This window comes from Saccopteryx bilineata, chromosome 9 (genome assembly GCF_036850765.1).
Source record: "Saccopteryx bilineata isolate mSacBil1 chromosome 9, mSacBil1_pri_phased_curated, whole genome shotgun sequence".
NCBI lineage: Eukaryota > Metazoa > Chordata > Mammalia > Chiroptera > Emballonuridae > Saccopteryx > Saccopteryx bilineata.
Window position 1 is genome coordinate 47,409,162 of NC_089498.1, and position 25,433 is coordinate 47,434,594.

At 46.9% G+C, this 25,433-nt stretch overlaps 3 protein-coding genes across 3 annotated transcripts in view; 2 read left to right on the forward strand and 1 right to left on the reverse strand.

The window, feature by feature from the left end:
* Window positions 1–752: 752 nt before the first annotated feature.
* LOC136313045 (heterogeneous nuclear ribonucleoprotein U-like protein 1) lies at window positions 753–1,879 on the forward strand. Its single transcript, XM_066243137.1, has 2 exons — window positions 753–921; window positions 1,654–1,879. Exons 1-2 carry the CDS (start codon window positions 864–866, stop codon window positions 1,845–1,847), a joined length of 252 nt encoding a protein of 83 aa, XP_066099234.1. The 5' UTR covers window positions 753–863; the 3' UTR covers window positions 1,848–1,879.
* Window positions 1,880–13,228: 11,349 nt separating this feature from the next.
* LOC136312937 (coiled-coil domain-containing protein 97) lies at window positions 13,229–24,956 on the forward strand. The gene is made up of 5 exons (XM_066242940.1): window positions 13,229–13,381; window positions 18,149–18,604; window positions 20,858–21,142; window positions 21,624–21,753; window positions 23,404–24,956. Exons 1-5 carry the CDS (start codon window positions 13,339–13,341, stop codon window positions 23,522–23,524), a joined length of 1,035 nt encoding a protein of 344 aa, XP_066099037.1. The 5' UTR covers window positions 13,229–13,338; the 3' UTR covers window positions 23,525–24,956.
* Window positions 14,365–25,433, reverse strand: part of TGFB1 (transforming growth factor beta 1) — a 391,513-nt gene continuing 380,444 nt past the window's right edge. Inside the window, exon 7 of the mRNA XM_066242939.1 lies at window positions 14,365–14,436. Coding sequence (XP_066099036.1) covers window positions 14,398–14,436 — 39 coding nt within the window. The 3' untranslated portion in view covers window positions 14,365–14,397. The remainder of the gene's footprint in view (window positions 14,437–25,433) is intronic.

Genomic DNA, 25,433 nt, shown 5'->3' on the forward strand with positions numbered 1-25,433 from the left:
TCTGTAATGTACTATCTCTTGTCTCTTATCACCTGTCAAGCCAGTAGCCGGGGCCAGGGCCACCACTATCAAAGCAGCCTGGCCCATGCAGGTTCGCATTGGATTCGGACAGTCGGTAAAGAAACAGCGGAGCCAAAAACTGATAGGCCATTTTCTTTAATTCTAGCTTGCACCTGGCAGGCAAGTAAAAATACACACTGGGCTCCAAAACCCACTCACATTCAGTGCTCACCAAGCCACTGACTTATCCGAGTTTCCTAGAATCAAAGGTTTCTAGCTCACCAGCCTTATTCTCCTCAGTTCCCCATCTCCTTCCTTATCCCAGATACAAACTGCACAAACTGGCTTCTCACTCAGCACTCCGCCATCTTGGCTGCTTCTCCTGGCCACATGGCCTCTTTCTGCACTCTGCTCTTCTCCCTCTGCTCTCTCATGCTAATCATCCCAGGAACCAAGAGAGCAAGCTCCTGCTCCGTCCCCATTTTATAGTGAAGAAATCCAAACCCTTAATCCAATATACAAAATAGGGAAGTCTCTAATACAAAGTCACTTCTGTGAGGCATGATTGGATTGTACCACCCCACATCAAGATGGGTAGGAAAGGCTTAATCCCAAAACCAAGCCCCAGGCTACAAGGATTCTGCCTGCCCAGAGACACACATTAATATCACCTGGGCAACAGCCTCCACGTGGGCAGCGCCACTTTAACAAAGTGAGCATAATACATTTTATCTGCCCAACATCACCTCTAGACAAATGTTTATAAGTCAGCTCAGAGACAAAAAATGAGACCATGTGAAGGGTTCCAGCTCAAAGCTATTGTCATTTGTCCCACCGATGAGGACCTAAAAGACTGAACAATAATGCAAACCGATGAAGAAGGAAAGGATGTCCCAGATCACGCAGTCTTGGAAATGAAAGGTAGGAGATGAGCAATTCTCAGAGGAACATCTCAACGGTGTCTTTTGAAGAAAAGCTCCTTGTGCCCTGGCTGGATGGCTCGGATGGTTGGAGCACCATTCTAAAATGCAAAGGTTGCAGGTTTGGTCCCCGGTCAGGGCACATACAGGAACAGATTGGTGTTTTTTTTCTTCTCTTTCTTCCTTCATCTCTTCTAAAATCAATAAATAAAAATTTTTCAAAGTTCCTTACATAGTTTTTCACTTCCCAGCTTCTTGATTTGTTTTTCCTTTGCTTCTGCTCTGCTCCTTCCCTGTCTAGTGCAGCTGCGAATGGAAGAGTTGCCCGTATCTCTCTTGTGGCAAGGTTTGCAGACTAGGTGGAACTGGGGTGAGATGAGGAGGTAATGTGTGAGAGCAAATGCTAGAGGTCTGCCTGGTCACCTGCCTCTGGCCCCCAGTGGGTAGGCTGACTGAGTATGCCTCAGTTGCTTCCCAGATTCTACCTGCCTGACCTACTCCCAGGGGTGAGCTTGGAAGGAGCCTCTATCCACACTGGTTCGGTGGGGCTTAGCTATCTCTTCAGGAAAGGGAGAAGAGCTCTTGGTTAGCCACTGGTGGTTGTCAGAGAGGAGGAAGGTGGGATCCTATCTCACTTCTCTTGCTCACTACTCCAGTGTCCTGGTTGTGAAGGGGACCACATCTCAAAAAGTACTGACCTACTTGTTCCCTTGGGGCCCTCCCTTCCTCCTAGCCAACTTCACATTGCCAGACGTTGGGGACTTTCTGGATGAGGTTCTGTTCCTTGAGCTGCAGCGGGAGGAAGCAGACAAGCTGGTGAGACAATACAACGAGGAAGGCCGCAAGGCTGGGCCACCTCCTGAAAAGCGCTTTGACAACAGAGGTGGCAGTGGCTTCCGGGGCCGTGGAGGTGGTGGCAGTTTCTAGCACTACAACAACTGAGGCCCTCCTGGCAGCAATCAAGGAGGCTTCCAGAACCGAGGGGGAGGCAGTGGTGGAGGAGGCAACTACTCAGGAGGTGAGCTCTCCGTACTTCTGGTTCCTGGGTCAGGATTGGGCTTTGGCAACTTAGTAAGTAAAGGTTCCCTAGCACCAGCTCTGGGTTGAACTTGGATAGGAAGAAGGGTCAGGCTTTCCTGTCCTGTCCTTCCTTTCGGGAGGGGAGGGAGAAGAATGTAGAAGTTTCTGGCTTGCAAGGACAATGGATCATTTAGTTTTAACTATAGAGTAAAGGTTGTCTGAGGAACTTCTTTTCTTCTACAATAAGAGACAGAATTTACATACCACCCTACATTGATTTTTGCTCTTTCTCCATTCCTGGAATCCTGAGAGTAACATACCTCTAGGCAAAGGAGGGGAGATAGACACTGAAAGATTTGTAAATGTCTTTGATTGTGTTACCTTAAAAGTTTTAATGTTTCTATAGATTCCCTAAACAAATGTTATAAGCTTGTGCCATGATGTCATGCTCCCCCCAACCTGTATGTGATCAAGGGTATATAACCAGCCTCTGAGATGTATTTGGGGTACACGATTTGGGTCTGCAATGCCCCGTGTTAGCCATATGCGGCTGGCATATTTAATAAATCTCCTCCTTTTAATAAAACCCTTCAAAATTCATCTGGACTTGGTATCTCTACATAAACCCACGGAAGTGAGGTACGGGTACTTTACAACAGGAGCTGCTTTATCCAGCCAATATGTTCCTCACCCAGTATGGGTGGTGCTGGGGGACACAGCACAGCAAGGCAGTCTGGACCCTGCTCTTTCAGGGCTCCCAATCTAGAGGTAACATGGACCTGTCATTAAATATTGATAGCAATGAGTAATCAGCTGTGAGAGTCTAGGGTGGAGGGTGGGAGGTAAGGGCTTCATAGAGAAGGGAAAATATTTTAAAATAGGAGTGAGCCAAGGACACGGTGCTTGCATTCCCACAGCCTATCATCCTCCTCCCCAGCAGCTCGAGTCATTTCTCCATTCCCTCTGTGCATGCGGAGTTCCTGGCCCCTTCTGAGGGACAATGCTGGGGCACAGGAGTGGCCAGTTCAGCCCCATCCCTCCCCTCACAGGAAGTATCTTAGTGCTGTGAAGGGGACATGGCACAAAAAGGAAGCAAAAGGCCAGCTTGTTTTGAGGTTAGGATGGAACATCTGAACATAGGAAGGTACTAAGGTTGGTAGTTAGCTGGACTAAAAAGTTCACCAGAGTAAAGCGCCCCCTCTCCCTGCTCAGGGAGGGCCTCCAGTCTAGTCTGGGAAGTCCCCATTACCAACTCTGCCCAAGTGTTGGGAAACAGCTCCCTCTGCTGGCCTCCCAGTGATACATCTTAAATGCAGTCCCCACCTATCCCATGTGGCAAAAATCCTGGGAATGCAAACTGCTTCTCGACAGGATTGGATTACTGCACCAGCCTCCTCACAAATCTCCCTTACCTCCAGTCCCTTACCCTGATACCTTCTTCCCCTTCCCCACAGAATATAAAAGAACTCAAGCTACTTAATATGTATTATGAGGCCGCATGCCTGGCCCCTATGACCTCACTAGCTTTGTCTTTGCTGCTTCCTCTTTGAACCTCAGATCTGTGGTTTGTTCTGGGGTAGTCACAATTCCCTTGAAGAATCTATAAAAGCCATGAAACAAATCCACATATATGTAGAATTTTGTACAAAGATTCATGAGGTTCTCAGTTATCTGCAGCTCAATCAAGGTCTTCAAGTTAGAACTCTTTCTATTCCTTGGCCATACTAAGACTTTGCAAGAACCAGATGACGTCAGAGTAATGGTGGGGTAGGAAGCGATACCGATAAATCTCCCCCAAAACTCAACAAGATCTTCAACCAGAAACAGAAAAACCTATACTTGGAGCTTCCAGATGCTTCGCAATACACCCAAAGGTATGATTGAGTGAAAAACTGGCTAAATATATAACCAAACCCCGAAGGAAATAGGGAGTAAGAAATGCTCCTCCTTCCTCACTAACCTACACAGGGCGGCTTTCTCTGGTAACTGTGAATATAGAAACTGAGGCGGGCAAAGGGGGTGAATAGATCCAGGCCGCCGCGGCACAAATGGCCGAACCAGGCTGTGGCACGGAGATCCAAGCCGAGGAAAATCTGATCCTGTGGCAACCCGGGCAATACAAGCTAACACTCGCGCCAAACCCAAACAAAGAAAGACAAGCGGAGCGGCCATTTTACCCGGTCTCCTGGTCGGTGCGCAGTTAGTGGGCGAGAATTTCTTCCTGGGAAAGCCACGCACGGGAGGGAGTGAGAACTAATTCCAACAGTGGAGATTTTCCGTGCTGGAGGGTGTTTCACTCAGAGGGAACCGCGGCTGGCCTCATATCCTGGTTTGCGCACGCTGATAAGGAGTGAGCAATTCCTCCGAGTGCCTCGGCAGTGCGCGCCCGTGTTATCACACAGAGGGGCAGAGTCAGGGGCCTTTGTGTGGGCCAAAGCGGAATCTTGAGCCACCCCAGCGCCTTGCAAAAGCCGCGCACGGGGACGGAGCGAGACTCAATTCCAACGGTGGAGATTTTCCGTGCTGGAGGGTGTTTCACTCAGAGGGAACCGCGGCCGGCCTCATATCCTGGTTTGCGCGCGCAGATAAGGAGTGAGCAATTCCTCCGAGTGCCTCGGCAGTGCGCGCCCGTGTTATCGCACAGAGGGGCAGAGTCAGGGGCCTTTGTGTGGGCCAAAGCGGAATCTCGAGCCGCCCCAGCACCTTGCAAAAGCCGCGCACGGGGACGGAGCGAGACTCAATTCCAATGCTGCAACTTTTCCCTGCGGTTGGGGGTTTCACTCAGAGCGTGAGACTGCTGGCCAGATATCCTGGTTGAAGACAGTGAGTGAGAGTTTCCTCCAAGCGCCCCGGAAGTGGGCGCCCGCTTGTGTTACCGGACAGAGTGGCAGAGCCAGAGGTCTTTGAGTGGGCAGAAAGCCCGCCTGATTATGCTAGCAGCTCTGACTGACTGAGCCTTACCCAGAGCCCTGTGCTGAGTGGAAATAGAGTGGGGAGTTGCCAGCTCTTCGAGCCTCTTACTATCCAGGCAGAGGCAGCAGCAACCCCATAGCTGGATTATCAGGCTACTAATTGAGGAAGGAAAGACTAGGAGAAAGGCTCCAGGAACACGGACTCTCTCACTGTCGGAGCCTATAAATGCTATTGAGCTTCGACTGCCAACGAGACTAAAGCACAATACATGACATTGCCATAGAGACTTATCAACTGCAAACCTCTACCTGAGCGTGCCAAAGGGGCAGAACCCGGGGTACAGAGTCACCGACCAGGAAGAGGGAGAGAAAAGAAAAAGCAAGAAGATAACCTCTCAAAATCAAGAATAATCTGCAGACTTCATAACCTATCCCATTTTATTATATTTGTTCGTTTGTTTCTCTTATCTTCATTCTTGATACTTTTTTTTCCTCCTCCAATTTGGCCGATTAACTCTCTACCGGTCTTACTCTCTCCTCTCCTTGAACTACACTACCCATAAGTGTTACATCTCCCATTATCTTTTCTCTTCTCTTCCTTTCTCTCTATGAGGGTTGCACTCCAAAACCCTTAACTCTCTCTCTCTCTCTCCTTTCTTTTTTCTTCTTTTAGTGGTTCCCTCTTTTTTTCTCTCTCTCTCTTTCTTTTCTCCCTCTATATTAGTTTCTTCCTTTCTCCTTTACATCTCCTCTCATTCAAACCTCAATAACAAACAAATGATCTTATCTGGGACTCAAACCTATGTTTGTGGCATTTTGGGGGTTTTTTACTTCACCTTTTTAACTCACTACCAGTGCTCTCATCCCTGGCTCTCCATATTATCTAGTTCTTGTTCCACTAAATACAATAGTAACTTTTTAATTTGTCCCCCCATTTTTCCGTTTTCCTCTTATTCCTCTCATCATAACTTTTAGACAACCAACACCTAAAAGCAAATCATTTCATTCTTGACCCAAATTTTTTCCTTATTTGCTTTTTGTGGGTCCATACGCTCTTTTTTTTTCTTTTTTCTTTTTTTTTCTTTCCTTTTTTTTTTTCTTTTCTTTTTTTTTTTTTTTTTTTTTTTGCCCCTTTATTACTTTTCCCCAATTCAGGCCCTCCATCAAAGGCATTGTTTGTTATAATTCACAGTCCACCACAAGACTTTCTCAAAAAAGAGGGGAGAGGAGAGGAGAGGAAAAAAGGAGGGGGGAATAATTTCCTTTTTTTTAATTTTTATTTTATTTTATTTTTCTTTATTTTATTATTCATTTTTTTTTAAAAAAAAAACAACTCTTTTCGATTTTTTATTTTTTTATTTTTATTTTTTTTAACTTTTTATTCTTTATTAAATCTCATTAATACTATCAACAAAACCACCCTCAGATGCCATTAAGGAAGAGAAAATCGAATATCATGGATACAAAAGAAAGAGAGGTAACACAGCTAGATGAGGAAAAATCTATGGAGAAAAAATTTAATATATTGGAAACCTTGGAGCTAAATGACAGAGAATTCAAGATAGAAATACTAAAAATCCTCCGAGATATACAAGAAAACACAGAAACGCAATTTAGGGAGCTCAGAAAACAACTCAATGAACACAAAGAATATATGTCCAAGGAAATTGAAACTATAAAAACAAATCAAACAGAGATGAAAAACTCAATTCACGAGCTGAAAAACGAAATAACAAGCTTAGCTAATAGAACAGGTCAGATAGAAGAGAGGATTAGTGAAATAGAAGACAAGCAACTTGAGGCACAACAGAGAGAAGAAGAAAGAGACTCAAAAATTAAAAAAAAAGAGATAGCCCTACAAGAATTATCTGACTCCATCAAAAAGAATAACATAAGAATAATAGGTATATCAGAGGGAGAAGAGAGAGAAAATGGAATGGAGAACATACTCAAACAAATAATAGATGAGAACTTCCCAAGCCTGTGGAAAGAACTAAAGCCTCAAGTTCAAGAAGCAAACAGAACTCCGAGTTTTCTTAACCCCAACAAACCTACTCCAAGGCATATCATAATGAAATTGACACAAACCAACAGCAAAGAAAAAATTCTCAAGGCAGCCAGGGAAAAGAAGAATACAACATATAAAGGAAGGCCCATTAGATTATCATCAGATTTCTCAGCAGAAACTCTACAAGCTAGAAGAGAGTGGACCCCAATATTTAAAGTCCTGAAAGAGAGGAACTTTCAGCCACGAATACTATACCCATCAAAGCTATCCTTCAAATACGAAGGAGAAATAAAAACATTCACAGATACACAAAAGATGAGGGAATTTATCATCAGAAAACCCCCACTCCAGGAATTACTAAAGGGGGTTCTCCAATCAGATACAAAGAACAAAAAAAAAAACAGAGCCACAAGTAAAAGCTCCAAGAAGAACACAATAAAACCAAATTTAAACTGTGACAACACCAAAAAGAAAGAGGGGGAGAAGATGGAGATTAACAGTAGCAAAGGACGATGGAGTGCAAAAGTACACACAAAATAGTTTGCTACAATGAACAGGGTAGGGACCCTTTTCATTACTCAAAGGTAACCACCATTGAAAAAACCACCACAGAAGCACATGAGATAAAAAAGACAGCAACAGAGGAAAGATGTATGGAATACAACCAAATAAAAACAAAAGATAGAAAAACGAAAGAGAAGGATCAAACAAGACACAAAACTAACAGAAAGCAAGATATAAAATGGCAATAGGGAACTCACAAGTATCAATAATTACACTAAATGTAAATGGATTAAACTCACCAATAAAAAGGCACAGAGTAGCAGAATGGATTAAAAAAGAAAATCCAACTGTATGCTGCCTACAGGAAACTCATCTAAGTAACAAGGATAAAAACAAATTCAAAGTGAAAGGCTGGAAAACAATACTCCAAGCAAATAACATCCAAAAAAAAGCAGGTGTAGCAATACTCATATCGGATAATGCTGACTACAAGACAGGAAAAGTACTCAGAGACAAAAATGGCCATTTCATAATGGCTAAGGGGACACTGAATCAAGAAGACATAACAATTCTTAATATATATGCACCAAACCAAGGAGCACCAAAATATATAAGACAGCTACTTATTGACCTTAAAACAAAAACTGACAAAAATACAATCATACTTGGAGACCTCAATACACCGCTGACAGCTCTAGATCGGTCATCCAAACAGAGAATCAACAAAGACATAGTGGCCTTAAACAAAACACTAGAGCACCTGGATATGATAGACATCTACAGGACATTTCATCCCAAAGTGACTGAGTATACATTTTTCTCCACTGTACATGGATCATTCTCAAGAATTGACCATATGTTGGGCCACTAAAACAACATCAGCAAATTCAGAAAAATTGAAGTTGTACCAAGCATATTTTCTGATCATAAAGCCTTGAAACTAGAATTCAACTGCAAAAAAGAGGAAAAAAATCCCACAAAAATGTGGAAACTAAACAACATACTTTTAAAAAATGAATGGGTCAAAGAAGAAATAAGTGCAGAGATCAAAAGATATATACAGACTAATGAAAATGACAATACGACATATCAGAATCTATGGGATGCAGCAAAAGCAGTGATAAGAGGGAAGTTCATATCACTTCAGGCATATATGAACAAACAAGAGAGAGCCCAAGTGAACCACTTAACTTCCCACCTTAAGGAACTAGAAAAAGAAGAACAAAGACAACCCAAAACCAGCCGAAGAAAGGAGATAATAAAAATCAGAGCAGAAATAAATGAATTAGAGAACAGAAAAACTATAGAAAAAATTAATAGAACAAGAAGCTGGTTCTTTGAAAAGATCAACAAAATTGACAAACCCTTGGCAAGACTTACCAAGGAAAAAAGAGAAAGAACTCATATAAACAAAATCCAAAATGAAAGAGGAGAAATCACCACGGACACCATAGATATACAAAGAATTATTGTAGAATACTATGAAAAACTTTATGCCACTAAATTCAACAACCTAGAAGAAATGGGTAAATTCCTGGAACAATACAACCTTCCTAGACTGAGTCAAGAAGAAGCAGAAAGCCTAAACAGACCTATCAGTAGAGAAGAAATAGAAAAAAACATTAAAAACCTCCCCCAAAATAAAAGTCCAGGCCCTGACGGCTATACCAGCGAATTTTATCAAACATTCAAAGAAGACTTGGTTCCTATTCTACTCAAAGTCTTCCAAAAATTTGAAGAAGAAGCAATACTTCCAAACACATTTTATGAGGCCAACATAACCCTCATACCAAAACCAGGCAAGGATGGCACAAAAAAAGAAAACTACAGACCAATATCTCTAATGAATACAGATGCTAAAATACTAAACAAAATACTAGCAAATCGAATACAACAACATATTAAAAAAATAATACATCATGATCAAGTGGGATTCATCCCAGAATCTCAAGGATGGTTCAACATACGTAAAACGGTTAATGTAATACACCTTATCAACAAAACAAAGAACAAAAACCACATGATCTTATCAATAGACGCAGAAAAGGCTTTTGATAAAATACAACACAATTTTATGTTTAAGACTCTCAACAAAATGGGTATAGAAGCAAAATATCTCAACATGATAAAGGCCATATATGATAAACCATCAGCTAACATCATATTAAATGGCACTAAACTGAAGGCTTTCCCCCTTAAATCAGGAACAAGACAGGGTTGTCCACTCTCTCCACTCTTATTTAATGTGGTACTAGAGGTTCTAGCCAGAGCAATCAGACAAGACAAAGAAATAAAAGGCATCCATATCGGAAAAGAAGAAGTAAAGGTATCACTTTTTGCAGATGATATGATCCTATACATCAAAACCCCCAAAGAATCCACAAAAAGACTACTAGAAACAATAAGCCAATACAGTAAGGTCGCAGGATACAAAATTAACATACAGAAGTCAATAGCTTTTCTATATGCCAACAATGAAACAATTGAGAACGAACTCAAAAGAATAATCCCCTTCACGATTGCAACAAAAAAAATAAAATACTTAGGAATAAACATAACAAAGAATGTAAAGGACTTATATAATGAAAACTATAAACCATTGTTAAGGGAAATCGAAAAAGATATAATGAGATGGAAGAATATACCTTGTTCTTGGCTAGGAAGAATAAATATAATCAAGATGGCTATATTACCCAAAGCAATATACAAATTTAATGCAATTCCCATCAAACTTCCAATGACGTTTTTTAAAGAAATAGAACAAAAAATCATCAGATTTATATGGAACTATAAAAAACCCCGAATAGCCAAAGCAATCCTAAAGAAAAAGAATGAAGCTGGGGGCATTACAATACCTGACTTCAAACTCTATTATAGGGCCACGACAATCAAAACAGCATGGTATTGGCAGAAAAATAGACACTCAGACCAATGGAACAGAATAGAAAGTCCAGAAATAAAACCACATATATATAGTCAAATAATTTTTGATAAAGGGGCCAACAACACACCGTGGAGAAAATAAAGCCTCTTCAATAAATGGTGCTGGGAAAACTGGAAAGCCACATGCAAAAGAATGAAACTGGACTACAGTTTGTCCCCCTGTACGAAAATTAACTCAAAATGGATCAAAGATCTAAACATAAGACCTGAAACAATTAAGTACATAGAAGACATAGGGGCCTGACATGTGGTGGCGCAGTGGATAAAGCGTTGACCTAGAAATGCTGAGGTCGCCGGTTCGAAACCCTGGGCTTGCCTGGTCAAGGCACATATGGGAGTTGATGCTTCCAGCTCCTCCCCCCTTCTCTCTCTATCTCTCTCCCTTTCTCCTCTCTAAAAATGAATAAATAAAATAAAAAATAAAATAAATAAATTATTAAAAAAATAAAAGAAGAAGACATAGGTACTCAACTCATGGACTTGGCTTTTAAAGAGCATTTTATGAATTTGACTCCACAGGCAAGAGAAGTGAAGGCAAAAATTAATGAATGGGACTACATCAGACTAAGAAGTTTTTGCTCAGCAAGAGAAACTGATAACAAAATAAACAGAAAGCCAACTAAATGGGAAATGATATTTTCAAACAACAGCTCAGATAAGGGCCTAATATCCAAAATATACAAAGAACTCATAAAACTCAACAACAAACAAACAAACAATCCAATAAAAAAATGGGAAGAGGATATGAATAGACACTTCTCCCAGGAAGAAATACAAATGGCCAACAGATATATGAAAAGATGCTCATCTTCTTTAGCTATTAGAGAAATGCAAATCAAAACAGCAATGAGATACCACCTCACACCTGTTCGATTAGCTGTTATTAGCAAGTCAGGTAATAGCAAATGTTGGAGAGGCTGTGGAGAAAAAGGAACCCTCATCCACTGTTGGTGGGAATGTAAAGTAATACAACCATTATGGAAGAAAGTATGGTGGTTCCTCAAAAAACTGAAAATAGAACTACCTTATGACCCAGCAATCCCTCTACTGGGTATATATCCCCAAAACTCAGAAACATTGATACGTAAAGACACATGCAGCCCCATGTTTATTGCAGCATTGTTCACAGTGGCCAGGACATGGAAACAACCAAAAAGCCCATCAATAGATGACTGGATAAAGAAGATGTGGCACATATACACTATGGAATACTACTCAGCCATAAGAAATGATGACATCGGAACATTTACAGCAAAATGGTGGGATCTTGATAACATGATACGAAGCGAAATAAGTAAATCAGAAAAAAACAGGAACTGTATTATTCCATACGTAGGTGGGACAGAATAGTGAAACTAAGAGACATTGATAAGAGTGTGGTGGTTACGGGGGGGGGGGGAGGGGGGAATGGGAGAGGGAAAGGGGGAGGGGGAGGGGCACAGAGAGAACAAGATAGAGGGTGACGGAGGACAATCTGACTTTGGGTGGTGGGTATGCAACATGATTGAACGACAAGATAACCTGGACTTGTTATCTTTGAATATATGTATCCTGATTTATTGATGTCACCCCATTAAAAAAATAAAATTATAAAAAAAAAAAAAAAGACTTTGCAAGAACCATAACTATCCATGTGTATCCTCCCCTCTGGGTCTTCACTTCTCCCATCCCCTGCCTGAGACTCTTCCCTACCTCCTTTTCTCTTGTCCTAATTTATCTTTCAGGTCTTATCTTGGGCATCCATCCTCCCAAAGGAAGCCTTCCCTGACCTTCTAGATTGCTGTGGCAGCTTGCTTAGCCCCCTTCAGTGATGGGCAATCTTTTGAGCTTATTGTGTCAAAATTCGCCAAAAAACCGAGCATAACTTGGGTGGTGTGTCACTTTGAGAAAAACGGCCTAACCGAAAATCTAATTAGATGCTCTGTGCCAGAGTTCTGTTGTTTTGGCCGACAGACCTCCAGCCCAGAGTGTCTACACTACAGCAAATGTTTTATCCTCAACTCCTGCACCTGGCCTGCAGGAGCCAAGGATGAAACGTCCTTCTTGGCATGCGGCCGCATGCAGCCGCGTGTCATCAAAAATGGCTATGCATGTCAGTGCTGACACACGTGTCATAGGTTCGCCATCACGGGCCCCCTTGGTCCATCAGAGCTCTGGTCACTCAGGGTGGTCACTGGTGACATGTGCGTCTAGTTGCGGTAACACCTAAATCCCTACCTGAAGCAAATCAGTTTTCTAAGGCCACAGTTTTCTCCTTCCACATCTGCACATTGTCCCAGACCTCAGCACCCATCTCATAGTAGCCGAGGACTGGGTGTGATAACTGAGCAAGAGACAGGGCTTAGTATTTTTTGAAGCGGTGAAAAAATAAGTGATAGACTGGAGTCAAAACTAGAGCACAGCCTAACCGGTGGTGGCACAGTGGACTGAGCACAGTGGACTGAGCATCAGCCTAGATGCTGATGGCCCCAGTTTGAGAGTACTGCATTGTCAACATGATCCCAAGATTGCTGGCTTGAGCCCCCAAGTCAAGGCATGTATGAGAAGCAATCAATAAACAACTGAAGTGAAGCAACGAGTTGATGCTTCTCATCTCTCCTTCCCTCTCTAAAAATAAGTTAATAATATAATAAAATAAACTAGGGCACACAACACTGAGTCCCTGAAGTGTTTCTTATTCAACCAACCGTTCATTCCAAAATTACGCGCATGCCGCTCTCTAGAGTCAGAGTTGTGAACAAGTAAACAACGGTTCATCTCCATCATGTTCCATAGCGGTTCAGGTTGGGGTTGGAGAAGGCAGGACTGAAGGGACTCGCAGATCCCGACGCCCTTCTTCCTGACTGCGGAGGCTGGGACAAGAGAACACGCATGCGCATGCGGAAGTCCGCCTTCGACCCGGAACTTTCGTTCTGGGTCCAGCGGAGCATCGGGTCCTACGTTGTGTGCTCAGCCGGAAGTGGCCGCTGAAGGTGTGGGGCGAAGTTTGGGGTGCTGATCCTCTCGGGGTGGTTAAGCGTAGAAAATCAGGATGGATGCCGGGTCGGCGGCGGCGACAAGGGAACCCCGTGAAGGTGAGGTCCAGGCGACGTGGAGGCGGCAGGAGGGTGGGGCTGCGGTGTCTTTGGAAAATGATTCCAGAGCACCGAGGACTCTCTATAGGGGGACACCTGCTCTCGGCCTCACCTGTCCCTTCACCACTTTGGTCAAGGTAATCCCTCGTTACAGGCTGACCTCCTTCACCCCTAGCCCTTTCCCCGAAATTACTCTCTTCCGTGTTACAGACTAGCCTTTTCCATGTCCCAGACTAATTCCTTTAAATTTAAAGCCCAATTCCTTACCGGGCTAATTCTCAGGTCAACGTAAACCTCTTCCTCCCGGGGCTTACTCTACCATTGCCTCAGCCAACCCTGCTTCTCCAGTTACCTCCTTCATTTTGCAACTGACCCTTTCTCCAGACTAACCTCCCTCCTGCCCCATGCGAACTCTACTTACCCCAAACTAACGACTTTCTCCATTTCATTAAGGTGACCAACTTTTTTACAATGGAAAGAACAAAAGTAAATTGAAGAAAACAATATTGTAAATAAAAGAAACATTTTATTAATTGCAACAGTAATACACTATAATATGATAAATGCATAATAAAAACATTTGTGATATTTTATATTGTAATTATGCTTACATGCCTATTAATTTTTAATAATTGTAAGAAAAAAGTACTCATTTAGATACAAATACGTCACATCACACTCAGTAGATCGACTACATCAGTCGAATACGGACATTTACAGATTAGTCTTCCAATATCAAAAAGGAGGACATGTAGGAGACACTTTTCAAGGGAGGACAGAATTTACAAAAGAAGGACTGTCCTCCGTAAAGGAGGACGATTGGTCACCTTAATTTCATTCCAATTAATCTTCTCCCAAAGTTCACAGTCCCATCTGCCCCCTCAGGGTCCTTAATCCATTCCTGTGTTCCACTGATCTCTCTCTCCTTTGCATTCGTGATCTCTTTCTCTTGATGCGTTCCCACGAATATCAAATATACTTTTGTTTTGCCCATCTTAAAATTTCATCCCTCTGCTTCAGAGTAATCCCATATGAGGTGAGGTGTGCTTGGGAGACTGTGTTGGAGTAATATAAGGTTATAGTAATTAAATATATAGAAAAATATGGAAGATATATAAAAATAATTAAGATATAATATTAAAAGCAATTAAGGAAATTAAATAAAGTTATACTGTCTGGATAGGAATTAATATAGTGTGTACAGATATGGTAAACAGACTCTGCCTTTTGCACAGGGCCCAGTTAGTGTGTGTGTTTGTGAAGTTACATATTGATAAGAAGTGGCTTGATGTCATAACTCTGTGGGTTGACGTAGACAGGAGGCTTCTCTGGGAACACCTTAAAAGTGGCTTGATGTAACATTTCAGTAGATTAACATAAAAAGGGCTCCCTGTGAAGAACTCCCAAAAAGGGGGTTTGAGGTGATAATCCTGTAGACTGAAACCTGTTAGAAGATATTGGCCAGAAAAGGTACTAAATCTAAGGGGCCCCCCTGCTGCGGTAGTCACCCAGACTCCATCCAACGTGAACGTGGACTGTCTCTACTCTGCTCTGACCAAAGACAGCTGAGAGGAGCACGCCGATGGGGCCCCCTTAAGCTGTACCCAGGCACGCCATAAGGATTTGTGAGTAATAAACTGCCTGTCTGATCAACTAACCTGTGTGTTGGTCATGTCTTTCCTGCGGTGGCAGTTGGTCTTGGCAATGATAAGTAGAATCCTCTTAGCTGCCTCCAGAGGAGTCTTGAAGAGGCTGCCAGCCCTGCTGATAAGCAGGAGTGTCCCACTGTGTGGGGGAAGTCGAATCACGGACACCTGATGAATGTAGAGCTTGAGCTCTACTGAAACATAACTGGCCAAGAATTGGTAATTGTTGAAGCTGGATGATGGGTGCATAGGGGCTGTATCTCTAGTTTTGTGCATGTTTGAAATAGTCCATGATAGAAATAAATCTTCTAAAAAGAAAATCTATCCCTTGATCCCATGCTGCTTTCCAGAAACCATTTATCTTATCCAGAGTCATCCATACTTCTTTCCATTTACTCACCTCCCACCCAGTGCAATCTGGTTTTTACCATTTATTTATTTATTTATTTATTTATTTTACAGAAACAGAGAGGGATAGACAGGCACAGACAGCCAGGAACGATTGATGAGAAGCATCAATCATTAGTTTTTCATTGCATATTGTGACACCTTAGTTATTCATTGATTGCTTTCTCATATGTGCCTTGACCATGGGCCTTCAGCAGACCGAGTAACCCCTTGCTTGAGCCAGCGACCTTGGGTCCAAGCCGGTGAGCTTTTGCTCAAACCAGATGAGCCTATGCTCAAGCTGGCAACCTCGGGGTCTCGAACCTGGGTCCTCGGCATCCCAGTGCAACACTCTATCCACTGCGCCAGTGCCTGGTCAGGCTGGCTTTTACCTTTTAGAAACTGCTTTGGTTAGGGTCCCCAATAACCTCCCTGTGTCACCCCATTCAGTTTTTTCCTATTTAGACCGCATGGAGAATTCAGTGCTGTTGACTCCTCATCCTTCTTTAAAGTTTCCCTTTGTTTCTCTTTCTCTGATGTCCCTCTTTCTGGTTTCTCTCCTATCTCTCAAACTCACTTTCTGTTAATTCCGTGTGGCTTCTGTAGCAACTTACCATAAACTTGGGTGGCTTAAAACAGCAGAAATTAATTTTTTCACAGTTCTGGAAGCCAGGAGTCTGAAACCAGCATTATTGGGCAGGACCATGGAGGACACCCCCAAAGTCTCTAGGGAAGAACCCATTCCTTGTCTCCTCCACCTTCTGGCAGCTCCTGGCATTCCTTGGATTGTGGCCATATCACTCTAATCTTTCCTTCCATCTGTCTTCACATTGCCATCTCCTCCTTGTGTGTCAAATCTTGGGCTCTCTTACAGGACACTTGTAATGGCATTTAGGGACCACCTGGATTGTGCAAGATAATCTCCCTATCTCTAGATGCTTAATTAATCACATCTGCAGGCTCTTTTGTTGTCATTGTCATTGGCTGTATAAGGTAACATTCACAGGTTCCAGGAACTAAGACGTGGCTAAATTTGGGGGACTGTTTTTTAGCCTTTCATAAACATGTTTTTCCCCATCCAGTCGGGGCTCTTTCCTAGCCCTTCTTTTCTCATCCCTCACACACACCTTCCCCTGCACGCTTCCCCCATGACCTCTCATTTCCTTCAGCCTTAGTTGTCTTGGCTCTATAACCCGCACAACTCTGTCCCCAGTCCAGCACTTCTTTCCTGAGATTCTGTAGTCCCATATACCAATTGTCTCTTACATATCTCCCCTCTGGTGTCCCCTGGTCCACTCATATCTTCCATGTCCCAGACTGACCTCAGCATCTTCCCTCAAACCTGTTCCTCCTCCATGCCTCTGTTTCAGGCACAGTTTGACTAGTCCAGGGGCCAGAGCCCTGAATCTTAACTGGGTGTCCCTCATCTTCTAGCCCTTCAGCTCCATGGCTTGTCTACGTGGCCTCCCAGGCATCTTTCCAACCACCACCCCTCCTATCCCTTCCTTCACAGCCCCTGCTGTGGTCCAGCTCAGCCTTCTCTTGCCAGTGCTTAAAACCCTCCCTGAAACCCATGCACCTGAAAACGTCACCGCTTTGCTCTTCCCCATCCCAGCCAAGCTGCCTGAAGGAGTTGTCTGTACTTCGTCTTCAGTTAGCTCCTGCCTGCTGCAGCCGAGCTCCAGTTCCCACCACTTTCAAGAAGCAGCTCTCATTAAGGTTTGCCGAGCTCTCAGCTTTCCTCTTTCCAGTGCCTGTACTGTCTTTGATCTTGCTGATTTCCCTAATCAACTGGGTGTTTCCTTAGGGAAGGAGCTGGATTGGATTCCTCCTGTGACTCCTCAGTGTTACCCAGCTCAGGGTCTTGACTCGATTTTGAGTTGCTAAAGAGTGGATGGATGAATTGTCAGTGAGTAGGAGAAAATAAATGAGTGAACAAATTAGTGAATGTGTTAAATTTTGTGAATAAATGAAATGGAAAAGAATTGAGTGAATCAATGAATGTGGTGGTAAAGGACCAAGCAACCATACCATACGTACTCCTGCCTCAGGGTCTTTGCACTGGCTGTTCCCACTGCCTAGAACTCTTCTCCCCAGAAATCTCATGGTTCAGTCCCTCACTACCTCAGGTCTCTACTGAAATGTCACATTTTTGGTGAACTTTCTCTGACTGTTTTAAAATTGCAACCTCTTCCCCATTTCCTCCTCATTTCCTCTGTTATTTTTCTTCATAGTTCTTAGAACCAAACATACTGTATGTTTTCCAACACATGATATATTCTTAGTACAGTGGTACCTTGAGATACGAACAGACCAACATACAATTTTTTTAAGATACAAGCTGCGACTCAGTCTGCGTTTTTGTTCGAGATCCGAGCGAAATTCCGAGATACAAGTCGTGATTTGGGAAGCTGCCGCTAGTTGGCACGTTGGTGCTCGAGTCCAGTATCGGCAGTTTGATATATGAGTTGACTGACTTACAAGCTCGGTTACAGAACAAATTAAATTCGTATCTCAAGTTACCACTGTAATTGTTTTTAATTCTCTGTGTCCCCTACTAAAATGTCAACTTCTTATTTACTGTGGTATCTCTAGGGCCTAAGCCAGTGTCCAGATAATAATAGGTGCTCAATAAATGTGAAATGAGTGAAGGACTGAGCACCCAGTCCCTTCTACCCCTTCCCCTTCCCCCCATTCCCATCCTTGGATTCAGAGGGTTCCTCTCTCCCCACAGGCTGCACGGAGCCCAGTCCTGGGCACTGGGGGGAGCTGAGCTGGATGCCGGTCCCATCCAGACCCCTGGATGAGGTGGAAGCAGTGGAGGGAGTGCCAAGAGTCCCGGACGATGACCCCCCTGGGGCCGAGAACACAGCAGTGAGCGCTATGCTGCATGCCGTGGCTGCCAGCCGCCTGCCTGTCTGCAGTCAGCAGCAGGGAGAGCCTGACCTGACCGAGCAGGAGAAGGTGGCCATCCTGGGCCAACTCTACCACGAGAAGCCGCTGGTGTTCCTGGAGCGTTTCCGCACCAGCCTTCGTGAGGAGCACCTGGCCTGCTTTGGCCACTTGCGTGGTGACCACCGTGCTGACTTTTATTGTGCCGAGGTGGCCCGGCAAGGCACCGCCCGCCCCCGTACCCTGCACACTCGCCTGCGTAACCGGCGCTATGCTGCCCTGCGTGAGCTCATCCAAGGTGTGGGGCAGATGGGCTGGGTGGGAGGGGAAACTGAGGCAGAGCAGATAAGAAGGCTGCAAGAGCAGAAACACAGATCCTGGGAGACAAATACTGAAGCAGGGACACAGGGAGAGACGGGCAAATGTGAGGTGATGGGGCAAGATAGTTATGGACCCAGGGGAAGAGAGAGAGTGACAAGTACCATTTCAGATCTGTGGGCCGAGAACATGGTACCTAGCACTGTCATAACTGGTTATCCTTCAGGAAAAATTAGATCCCTCCCTCAAACCAGACACCAAAGCATTGCTGGAAACCAAGGGGAGTGTATTTATGGCCCTCGGGACAAAAGGCTCTCTTGAGCAAGACACATGTGGAAAGCATGAAGGAAAACATCAATACCTGTTTGTGACAGGTCGTGTTTTTGTGACCAAAGACACCAGAACTAAAAGAAAAAGCTGAAAGTAAATGAAGCAGAGAGTGAGTGAAGTCTCTGGTTAGGGAGAAGGCACGGGCTGAGGGAAGTGGAGAAAGTGCACGGCGACCAGTGAGCAAAGTGGAGATGGGGGCGGGGGTGAATGAGGTGGTTGGGTGACAGAAACAGGTCAGAGAAGGCGAGGGAGAAACTGAGACCAGAAAGGGGGTGACAGAGCCAGGGAAAAGGGGAGAGAAACACTGGTGGGAAACCCCAGAGCTGGGGTGAGAGAGAGGACTGGATGGAAGGCAGACAGGGATGTCACACCCTGGTGCTCCAGAGGCCAGGACTTGAGGCAGATTCCCACCCTGCGCTCTGAAGGTTGGGCTGGGACCAGCGGATGTGAGGGACCAGGGTCAGTTTAACTGTTATCTGAGGGACAGAGCTGTCCCTGCAAGATGAGGCGGCCAGGAGAGATGCAAAGGCCCTGGGTTTGGGGTGGTGGGGATGCCAGGCCTCCCTGGGAGGTGGCTGCAGAGAGAAGCACTAGAGAGGTAGGATCCCGGGTCTGGAACACTGCTGGGGACAGCACACCTGGGCAGAGGCCCTGCCATACCTGATCCTGTGCGCACCTGTGCTGCTCCACGTGTATGTATATAAATACTTATGTGCCCAGCAGCACAGGGTCTCCAGGTCCACAGCCAAAACGGGGCTCAACAGGTCAACCCTCAGCCCGTAGACTGTGCCGGCGTGTGACACACATGGGAGGAGACACATGGGCAGGAGCTTGTGATCCTCCCCTGGCGCAGTGTCCACGGGCCCCAGGCCACCAGTGCCCCAGGGGCCAGGAGGTACATGGGCCTGACTGCACATACGTGCTTGGACACCCGTGTAGGTACAGGCCTGGTCATGCAAACATGCCCAGACACATGCATGAGTACTGGTGGCCACACGACCTTGGGCATCTGCATTTTTTCCTACATATTCTATTTCTTTTCTTTTTTTTTAATTCTATTTCTTTATAAGTATTGACTTGATGGGGGAGAAGGGAGAGAGAGAAAAACACTGATTTGTTCCATGTTTTTATTTTTACTGGTTTTCTTAGAGAAGCATTCATGTGTTGTTCCACTTGGTTGTGCATTCATCAGTCGCTTCCCGTATGTGCCCTGACTGGGGATCAAACCTACAACCTGGTGTTTCAGGACGATGCTCTAACCCAGTGGTCCCCAACCCCCAGGCCGTGGACCATTTGGTACTGGTCTGCAGAGAAAGAATAAATAACTTACATTATTTCTGTTTTATCTATAGTTAAGTCTGAACAATGTTTTATTTTTTTTTTAATGACCAGATTCCCTCTGTTACATCCGTCTAGAACTCACACTTGATGCTTGTCTCGGTCACATGATACATTTATCCGTCCCACCTGAAAGGCCGGTCCGTGAAACTATTTTCTGACATTAAACCAGTCCGTGGCCCAAAAAAGGTTGGGGACCACTGCTGTAACCGACTGAGCTAACTGGCCAGGGCTTACTCCACTTACTTATGCATTCATTGGTTGATTCTTGTATGTGTCCTGACTGGGGATGAAACCTGCAACCTTGGTTATCGGAACGATGTTCTAATGACCGAGCTACCCAGTAGGTCCTGTTACATGTTTGAATGTGTGCACAGTCGCACTTATTTGTTCCTGTCCTCCTACTAGCATGATCACACACGTGCCTGGACACATAACTGCTCAGGCACCCTCACCCCACACACAGCCCGATCACACACGTGCCTGGACACACAACTGCTCAGGCACCCTCACCCCACACACAGCCCCTGGCCTTGCACACAGGACCACTCTGTCTTCTGTGCAGGAGGCGAGTACTTCAGCGACGAGCAGATGCGGTTCCGGGCCCCGCTGCTGTATGAGCAGTACATCGGGCAGTACCTAAGCCAGGAGGAGCTGAGTGCTCGCATTCCAGCCCACAAGCCACCCACGCCTGGCTCCCCCAGCACGCCTGCTTGCCCGCTTTCCGACCTGCTGCTTCAGTCCTACCAGGAACGGGAGCTGCAGCAACGGCTGCTTCAGCAGCAGGAAGAGGAGGAGGCCTGCCTGGAGGAGGAGGAGGAGGAGGAAGAGGAGGATAGTGACAAGGAAGGTGAGGGCCAACAGCAGAGAGGCCGCAGTATCTGAATTCCAAAGTCCTAGGCCTGACTGTCTCCCCATTCCATGACACCAGGCTGGGCCCACCGGCAAGAGCAGGCATCGAGCCCCTCCCCTGCCTGCCCTGAGTGCCCAGTGTGCCCTGGCCCTTCCTAGCTCCTCCCGCATCTCTGCCCCCACTCCTCAAAAGCACCAAGCGATCCCTTACCTCTAGGCCTTTGCTCGTGTTGGTCGCTCTGCCAGGAATGCCTTCCCTTTACCACCCTTTAATCCAGTCCTGACCCTGTTCTGCAGCCCCAGAGCACTGGATTCTCATGTGTTTGGTGTGTGCTTTGGGAGGACAGGGATCGGAGCCTTTGTGGTCACGGCTGTGTTCCCAGTGCCACCCAGCACAAAGGAAGCAGCTCTCTGGACTGTCTTCAGCGCCTACTTGAGTGTGTCCTCACACATCCCCATGTGGGGGTCTCCCCCTACAGTCCAGAGTCCCGGCAAAGACTCGGAGGCCTGGGTTCCCGACTCAGAAGAGAGGCTGATCCTGCGGGAAGAGTTCACCAGCCGGATGCACCAGCGCTTCCTGGACGGCAAGGATGGGGACTTTGACTACAGGTGCTCTCGTGACCCTATCTCCCCTTACCCCAACCCAGCGCCCTACCAGCCTTGTCCACAGGCCAGATCCCAGGCACCTTCATGGAGGGCCTCCTTCCATCGTGCTAGACGGCCCAGAACAGATCCAGGTTATGGGCCCTGGGGTCAGACAGCCTCAGGGTTTCAGATCAACTAAAGATCAGTGGGTGACCTTGGACTAGCTTTGTCCATCTGAGCCTCAGTCCTCTCCCCAAATGTAGGGAGGCAATCAGCAGCGCTGACATTGAGCTCTGTGCTGATGAAACATTGAAGCATTTCCCCTCTGGCAAGTGGGGTGGCCTGGCAGGATGCCGGTACCCCCAGGCCTCCCAAGTGTCCCCAGGACCCCAAGCCTCCTCATAATATAGGAAGCAACCCCTAGCCGAGCTGATGTATGGCAGGGAGGGCCTGAGGTGGGTGACCCCGCAGTGCTGGCAGGTAATTTCTCCATTATAGTCCCAGGAGTAAGACACATGGGCCACCTGCTTTGAAAAGGATTTTTGCCATCAGGGAAAAGGACACAGGAGAGTAAAGTATCAAAATCAAATATAAGCAATTTTGTCAGCTGAGCAGGTCTTGCCTTGTGGTCCTGAACACCAGTGTGGCAGCACAGGGCCTCAGTGAGGGCACCACTGCCATCATAATACCCACGAGGATCCCAGGCCTGGCATGAGGAATGGGGAATGATGGGACTGACGCCTGTCCCATCTCCAGTGGACACTGCTACCCAGCAATGCCCAACAGTCCCTCATTGGCCTTCAGCTACCTCGTTCTGAGTGCCTGCTGTGTCCAGACCCGGGGGTAAGGCAGGGAACAAAACCAGTAAGAGGATTCCCTGCCCTGAAGAGGGTCCCACTGCAGTGAGAAAACAAGCGTTTAGTGGTGATGGGCCAGGAAGAAAATGAAGGGGGCTGAGGGGTGGGGGGGGCGAGGTGGCAGGGAAGGCTCTGAGCAGCCATGCGGGAAGAGAGGGTGGACAGCGGATATCTGGGGGAGTGTTCCTGTCGGGGAAACAGCAAGGCTGCGGGAATGGCAGGAGGGGCGGCTGGATCGGACAGGGTTTCCTCCATGGGAGTGAGCTTGATCGGAGCTGCAGGAGCGTTTAGAGTGGAGCCAGGCTTCTCCTCAGTTTAGGATCATTTGTCACCTTTGGGCAGCTTCTGGGCCTCAGCACTATTGATCTTCGGGCTGCGTAATTCTTTAGAGGGAGTGGGGGGGCTATCCTGTGTGCCCAGGACACGGAGGAGCATCCCTGGCCTCTACCCACTAGGTGCCAGTAGCAGCCTTCCAGTTGTGACAACAAATGTTTCCATTAATCACTGAGTGTCCCCTGGGGATACAAAGCCTTCCCGGTTGAGAACCACTGCTTTGGGAATGTGGGCCCCACTGTCGCCACATCATACTTTCTAGCTTTTCAAAAGAAACCAGAGTTTTTATATAAAACCTCTGATTTGGAAAATGTTGCCTTTTGTTTGAAGCCCTAAGGGTTAGCTGGGGCATAGAGCTGCCAGCATACGGCCTTTGACCTCAGGGAGCCCCAGCCATGTCCCCAGCTCCTCCAGAGGATGAGGAGCAGAGGTGGGGCCTGGGGCCCAGGCTGAGGCAACACCTGACGGCCTCCTCCCTCTGCAGCACCGTGGACGATAACCCCGACTTCGACAACCTGGACATTGTGGCCCAGGACGAGGAGGAGAGGTACTTCGACGAGGAGGAGCCTGAGGATGCGCCTAGCCCGGAGCTAGACGGGGACTGATGGCCCGGACCTGCCCTTTCCCCTCCCAAACAGGGCAGCTGATCGCAGGCGGCTCGGAGATTTTCTCCAGGGCCCCAGTGTAACCGCCCACATCACCGGCCTCACAGGGTCTGGTCCCAGCTCAGCCTGCCCTTCCCTGTGCCTGTGCGTCCCTACCTCTGCCCCAGCCCAGTCCTGCTTCCCTTTCTCCGTGCTGTCTCTCTGGGGTTGTCTCTGGTCTCCTTTCTCCCTCCCTTCCTTTCTCCTGTTTCTGTCTCCCTCTCTCCACCTTATTCTTCTCTCTGCCTTTCGGTTTCTCCCCCTCTGGGCCTTGGCCTCTGGACCGCACAGGAGGTTGAATGTTTTCCCCTTGACCAAGGCCGGCAGGGCCCTTTGTAGCTAGGGCCGGCCAGGTTGACACCAGTGCCCAGTTTGGGGCCAGGCTGACCTCTGGGCCAGAGCAGCTCACTGTCTCCTCTCCTGGTCCCTGCCTCGCGTTCACCTGTCCCGTTCGTGTCCAGCTTTCCTTGCCTCTGTTATGTTTCCTTCTCTCCTTTGGCCTTGTGGGCTGGTGGTTTCTTCCTGCCAGTCCATTTCCATGTCTTGTCCTCTGTGCTGTCTCTGTCTCTGAGCCTTTATCTCTGGGTCTCAGTGTCATCCCCAGTCTGGCTGCTGAGTACAGCCTCACTGTAGCAGGGGGAGACCACAGAAGTGGCCACAGCGATCACCTCTCCGTCAGGACCCAGGCCTGGGAGGGTGGGCAGGGGCAGCACTGGGTATCGGGGGCCTGCCAGCTTGGGTGTGGGGGGAGGGCTGCAGGGAAGGGGCACTTTCTCCTCCCAGCCCACAGCCCCCCTCTGCTCAGCCACAATTTTCCTTTCCTTCACATCCTCCGCCTCCCTCTCCTTCTTCTGTTTATACTCCCCAAATACACACAGTCTGTTATCATGGGTCCTGAGTCATCCCACACACACAGGCTGCCCCTGGTGTCTGCCCCCAGCCAGCCACAGGACCTGCCCCACGGAGCCCCCTGCCTCCTCAGGCTAATGGGAGCCAGATGGCTGCCTGGTGACTCAGCCATGGCCTGTGGAAACCCAGGCGTCCCGCCTTCCCATGCCCCCACACCCAGCTCATGCTCCCCCAGTAGACACACGTTGAAAAGGGCCGTCTGCTGGAGGAGGGCACGGCCAAGGGTCAGGGAGGTGGGGCCTGGGGACATCTCAGTCCTGTGTGCAGGAGTGGTGGCATCCTTCAACAGCCAAGACTGAAGGACCCTCCAAGCTGCCTCTTTGGGCATGTGGTCCGGAGTGAGCGGAGACCGCAAGGCCTCCCAGGGCCACGGCTCTTGACCCCTAGGCCTCAGCTCTGCCCTCCGGGTCATCCAGAATTAGAGCCAGACACAGAAAGTGAGAGCTGGATGGGGGCCAAGGGACATTCAGGCTGTTCAGTGAGATTTATAACAATAAAAGGAAAGTTCTGGCTTCTGAACAGTTCTGTTCTGTGCCAGGCCCAAGTGAGGTGCCTGACAACTGCATGGAACCCTCCAGACGTCCCTGTGGACTAGGGACTCAGCTCGTAGGTCCAGGGAGCCCAGGGAGGAGAGTGGCAATCAAAGATGGAAATGCAAGTTTAGAACCAGAAGTCCTAGAGAGCTCTGCTAGCCTGCCTGCCAGCTGTCGGGCCACTCAGAGTGGACAGGTGCACAAAGTCCTCAACTGGGAAGATTGGAGAGTGGTTGATAACAGCAGCCAACACTTGAGGGGCCCTCCTCCAGCACCAGGCGCCGTCTTCCATGCAGACATGACTGAATCATCTTGGAGACCTCGGTACCTGAATCAACCATTACAGGTTCCTGTGCGCCCTGTGCTATCTATCAGCATTGATAATCCACCTCCCAGAGGAGGCCCAAAATAATCCAGCCAGGTGGGCT

Bases quoted from the DNA above. Each gene is read 5' to 3' on its own strand.
- LOC136313045 (XM_066243137.1), top strand. From the start codon at position 864: ATGCAAACCGATGAAGAAGGAAAGGATGTCCCAGATCACGCAGTCTTG. The intron at 922-1,653 runs GTAGGAGATGAG...CCTTCCTCCTAG, and splicing joins CGCAGTCTTGGAAATGAAAG to CCAACTTCACATTGCCAGAC.
- LOC136312937 (XM_066242940.1), top strand. From the start codon at position 13,339: ATGGATGCCGGGTCGGCGGCGGCGACAAGGGAACCCCGTGAAG. The intron at 13,382-18,148 runs GTGAGGTCCAGG...CTCTCCCCACAG, and splicing joins GACAAGGGAACCCCGTGAAG to GCTGCACGGAGCCCAGTCCT. The intron at 18,605-20,857 runs GTGTGGGGCAGA...TCTTCTGTGCAG, and splicing joins CCTGCGTGAGCTCATCCAAG to GAGGCGAGTACTTCAGCGAC.